Genomic DNA, 5,845 nt, shown 5'->3' with positions numbered 1-5,845 from the left:
ATATATATATTATATCTATTATTTATTATATATATATATATATATATATATATATATAATTTTTATGTAAAGTTATAAAAGTAGAGTAAATCTTTTAGAGTAAATCTTACTCTTAAAAAATACAAATCTTATAACTCTTATACTCTTTTTTATAAGGCTAGTTCAATTTTCACTGTTTAAAATGATATTTCAAAGAATTTAGAAAACATATAGTATAATTGTTATATTTAGTTATACATCATAAAAAATGAATTATTAAATTATTACCAGTTTACAATCACGCGACGACTTATAATAATCATGAAGTGCGCGCTTCGAACGTGTCCTAATTTAAAATTCGGGATGATAAGCATTGACAAAACCTTATTGAATATACATAAAAGTGATCGCACTAAAAAGATGTAAAGATTGGGACGTACCATTGTGATTCGTCGGTTGCACGTTTATTTTTACACATTCGGTTTTCGTCGTATCCATAGAACCGCTCGACATTTCATATAGAAAGATATTCTTTCAATTATTACTTGATGCACACGTTAGTTTCAAGTAATATATACTGCGAGGTAATCCACAACCGTGAAAAAAATAGAATCCTTGAAAAAATTGCGAGACGGATCTGCGCGCGCGCGCACTTATTATCGTCGTCGTTGTTACGTTTTGTACTTCGTACTCGAAATCACGAGTGTTGTGTCGAGGTTGTCGGATTCAAGACTGGATCTTTGATCGTTTAAAGCGAGTTCGCGACTGTGCGAAAGGTGACCCCAAAGGTGGGAGTAGAACGCAATTTAAAAACAGTCTGAAGTGTCCTTAAACTTAACGTGATAGATCTTGAAATTTACCTAAAAAAATCTGTCAAGATTGAATGACGTAATTGGAATCTGCAGCAAATGTTGAGATAATGAGAATGCAAATAACTGTGGAAATGAATTTGACCTTAGAACCCAGCACAAATAAGTTTCAATATGTTAGATACAACATGAGTTACTATCCGAAAGCAATAATGTATGAGTCTTGTTAGTTCTGAATAATAAAACAAGACTCATGCTGCAATTATAGTTAACTGCCATGTGCAGCAAAATTCTTTCTTATTATGCATCTCAACGATCTCTTATTTATGTTTAACTTATTTTTAGACTATCCTTAAGTAAAGGACGAAAAGAATTTCTGTGCATTAAACTAGCATGTATACTTGAAAACAAAACTTGAGAAAGAAAGAATAAGAACGAGAATCGTTATCTGTTATACGCCTTAAGACTATAGCTGGTACTCATAATTCATTTTTATTTCAAGATCATCTTAAATAATGCCTTTCTAATAAACGAGAATGGTTTGAAATGAATTAAAACGGATTTATATAGATTTTCAGAAATATTCGCAAACATTAAAATGAATCCTTTTCCGAATGCATTTTTATGAATTTATAGGAATTGCATGAAATTTTCTATCCCGATAAAAAATTGTTTATCCATGAATATATATAAATATATATAAACATACATAAATAGTCATAAATATGTATAATCATATACATGTTTACGAATATAAAATAATTAAAGGAATAATTTTCGCATTGTTCGTTTTAGAAAAAAAAACAAGTTTGGAAAAATATAAAGAAATTGCTCATACACAGTTATGCATAATTTTATATATAATTATACATGAGTAATTTTTTTTACATTTCTTCAAATTTGATTTTTTTCTAAAACAAATAGTATGAAAATTATCCTTTTAATTATTTTTAATATTTTCTACTATACTTTTTAATATTTTCTACTATAGTGTGTTTTCACATTTTTATTATTATTATTTCTATTACACTAAAATGTAATTTTACAAAAGAGGGATGTATGAGCATGTATTTTTATACATATACATGTTTATGAATATTTATATATTTATTATACATATTTATATGTATTTATGAAAAATTTTTTATCGGGATATATTACATTTCAATTTAAAATAATATCAACTTTTTTCGTGCATCATGAATATTTCTCACTTCAAAATTCTAAATAAGAAATGTAGTTTTTTAATTCAATCGAATCTAAAAAAGTTTTAAAATAAAAATGAATCATTTTTCAATACATCCGAATATTACTAAAGTAAAATTCCAATTCAGTTTAGTCTATTCTCGTTTATTGAATTAAAATGCTAATACATTCTATGATCGGTTCATTTTAAAATCATACTTAAGACGATCTTAGATATAAGAATCGAACTGAATGAATACCGGCTTATGTCATCTCAAGCAAAGTAAAAAAAGAAGAGAGGAATTAGCAGCATCAAATGTTAGAAGTCGCGACAATCTCATACGTCAAGTTTGAAAAAGTCAAATAATGTAATAATCGCTTTTAAATCAATATACCTTCTGTATTTTCTCATTAAAGATGCGAGTTATGTCTGCGACTTCAAAATTCGCATGCTATATACTTAGACACTCACGATCAGTAGCAACTTGAGTATTAATGCGTAATGCGATAATACGTAATTATTTCCAATACTAATAATATGTTTTTAATAGAAAAATAATATGTTTTTAATAGAAAAAGATTCATTAAAAGTCTATAATAATATACTTTCTCAAGAACTAGATATCGCTTCCTTACAACGTCATTGCAGCTCCATTTCAGCTTTCGTTACAATTCCCAGAAAAGAGATGTTATATAAAATCAAATACATAGTTGTGACATACAAGTTATCGTAAAAAGAACAAGGTAACATTTTAAATTTAACAAAACTTCTTCTTAGTCTAATTAAAATTCAAAGGAATTACTCACATGATTCGGAAACGTCTAGAACAGCTGTTTGCATATCGATATGACAGATATCGGAGGCATCCATCTCTTCTGAGGCATCCGGAATGTCCAATATTGTTTCAGTCTGAAAAGGAAAATATCTGTTATAAATATTAATTTCTCGAAGATCAATTTTATTTTGAAGATTTATTATTATTAAAAATTTATTTGTGTTGTGAAAGAAACGGATCGAGTAAATTGTTTCCCAACAATTAGAGAAGAAATTGTTTTCCAAGAAAATAATTAACTGATACAATAATTAACTGATACGTAGTAAGTAATCTTTAAATCATTTGAAGATCATTAAGATTTATATAAGATTTATATAAGTTCACGTACGCGGCAGAATATATTATTCTAATCTATTTTATAAAAATCTGCAATCCATACAAAACGATTTTATACATATTTTAATGATCGCAAAACGCATGAATGTATTTTAAATGTATCAACATAAACTTGTCATCATCATTATGACGTGAAGCTCTATAATTGTATATTTCTTTAAGAAAACAGATCCATATAGGAAATACATATAGGAATATATTATATAGGAATATATATATACGTATAGGAATATACATATATTGCTAATAACTTAATTAGTAATTACATTTCAATTTTTATATCATAATTATTGCTTATTTTCCTCCTAATATTAATCCGCGATGTGATTATTTGTGACTAACGATATGAAAAGCGAAAAATCAGGATCTGTGAGATTTCTTATTGTGCTTCTTATTTCATTTTCTCGTCGAGAGTGCAAGTTACGTGTATGGCTTTGCATACTGGCCTGGATATCTATACATGGATACGAATGTGTAACAATCGCCAGAACAATCAACTTTCGATTTCAGAGAGAATTGTTCAAGGCCAATCACGACCAAACACAGTATCAAGACAATTAATGATGGTTTCAAAATTTGTGAAATTTCGTGATATGTAAATATATCACGTGATAATTTTGTGATATACTACATGAGCTGAAAAGTCCCGGGATTTTTCAATATGTAGCGCCACTAGAAAATGAACATGATTCATTTCGAGAGGTTCATCTGTCACTAGTATCTATGTATGAAGTTTCATGACATTTCATTCATTCGTTTACAAGTTACAGTCATTTAAGTGGCGGTACTTTCGCCTTCGTTTTGTACTATCACGATAACGCACCGTCACACACGTCCTTGAAAGCGATGGCCAAATTGGACCAATTACGATTCGAATTGGTTGCTCACCCATCGTATTCTCCAGATTTGGCCCCTAGCGACTATTATCTGTTCCCAAATCTCAAGCGGTGGCTCCAGGGAAAGAGATTCACATCGAATGAGGAAGTCATCGCGGAAACCGAGGCATATTTCGAAGGCTTGGACATTTCGTACTACAGAAAGGGCATCGAAATGTTGGAAAATCGCTATACCAAGTGTATCGCCTTCGAAGGCAACTATGTTGAGGAATAAATATAACTTTGCCCAAAAAACGCTTGTTTTCATTAAAAATCTCGGAACTTTTCAGCCCATGTAATATATATCTGTGAAATTTCGTGATATTTCGTGAGATATTTCGTGATATATTTCGTAATATATTATTATAATTATAGTCTCGTGTATGTCAAAACAAAATTTATAAGTATTTAAATCATTTATCACTTGTTATAAATCTTGTCAGAATAAAGTCAACATCGTACTTTTAAAGTAAAGAAAAAAATCACAATTAAAAAAAACATGTCAGATTTACAGTATTATTTTTAACGCTGATAATTTAACTTGTTTTACATATATGCAAATCAATTGCATAATGGCAAAGGTTAATTATGTTTTATCGTGGAGTAGTCGACGATAAACAAAATAATCCTGAATTAAATGCAATGATATTGTTATTTCTGATTCTCATTCGTAAAATAATTTTAAGTTGCGTAACGCTAGAACATAATATATAGACTAAAAATGAAAATGAATCAGAATTGGCGAATTGAAGAACAATATTTCTTTCAAGAACTTTTTAAAAATTTGGGAGAAAGTTGTTCTATTCCGTTATGCATTTGCGATTTTATTCGCATTTTCCATAATTTATGACATTCTCCTTCTTTATTTTTTACAATGTCGTAGGCCGGTACTCATAATTCATTTTTATATTAAGAGCATTTTAAGTAATGCTAATACGACTCTGTGATTGGCTTATGATATCTTAATGTACTTAAAACGATAATATAAATATAACCCAAATAACAACGTATTTGTTTTGTTGACATGTTGCTTGCTAAGCATGCATTGCTAAGTATGCGTTGCTACCAGAATTGCGGAAACTGAGTCTTCATTTGTTGGCAATTTGATTGCCATTTGATATTTTTACGATTTGATAACATTAAATAGCAATTTGCCAGCAATTTGCTGACAATTTTAAACTCGTTATCATCAAATTCATACTATTCCCAAGCAAAATAATTCACGATAATATCACGATAACATCAAAATAACATTAAAATGAATCGGAAATGATTGAAAAATGACTTTCAGTGATCATTTTGGAATCATTTTGACATCATTTGATATCATAATGACTTATTGTTCTACTTGGGTTGCCATAATAATATGCAGTATCATTCAATGCTACTGTATTGCCGCACGATTATATGACGCAGCTGCATACCTTGCTGTTAAACTGCTGGCAATACATATACACATTGTTGTTTGCCGACAATGCCGGTATTTAAAAGCATTGAAGACAAATCTACGGCAAGTTGCCAGCATCATAAGCAATCACATTAGTTTATATTTTGCTGAGACATGCTTTGCTATCTGGGAAGAATCGATTATGAATACCGATTATGAACTTTAGATTTTGCGGCCTTATTGTAGGAGCTGTTGTCATTTGTGATTTAAATTTCCATTACAACTCTTTAAATATCACTAAACTCGATAAGCTTATGTAATGTGGTTTAAATAAAATTTTCTATCAATATAATAATTATATATATATATATATATATATATATATATATATATATATATACTATATAGTATATTAATATATATANAACACACTATATA

At 28.9% G+C, this 5,845-nt stretch overlaps 1 protein-coding gene across 1 annotated transcript in view; it reads right to left on the bottom strand.

Moving 5' to 3' along the window:
- Positions 1–5,845, bottom strand: part of LOC105618947 (aldehyde dehydrogenase, dimeric NADP-preferring) — a 20,542-nt gene that overhangs the window by 12,504 nt on the left and 2,193 nt on the right. The window contains exon 2 of the mRNA XM_012200478.1: positions 2,781–2,883. Within this exon, the coding sequence (XP_012055868.1) occupies positions 2,781–2,883 (103 nt within the window). The remainder of the gene's footprint in view (positions 1–2,780; positions 2,884–5,845) is intronic.

The sequence above is a fragment of the Atta cephalotes genome, assembly GCF_000143395.1.
Source record: "Atta cephalotes unplaced genomic scaffold scaffold00019, whole genome shotgun sequence".
NCBI classification, from domain to species: Eukaryota; Metazoa; Arthropoda; class Insecta; order Hymenoptera; family Formicidae; genus Atta; species Atta cephalotes.
This window is presented reverse-complemented; position numbering and strand designations above follow the sequence as displayed.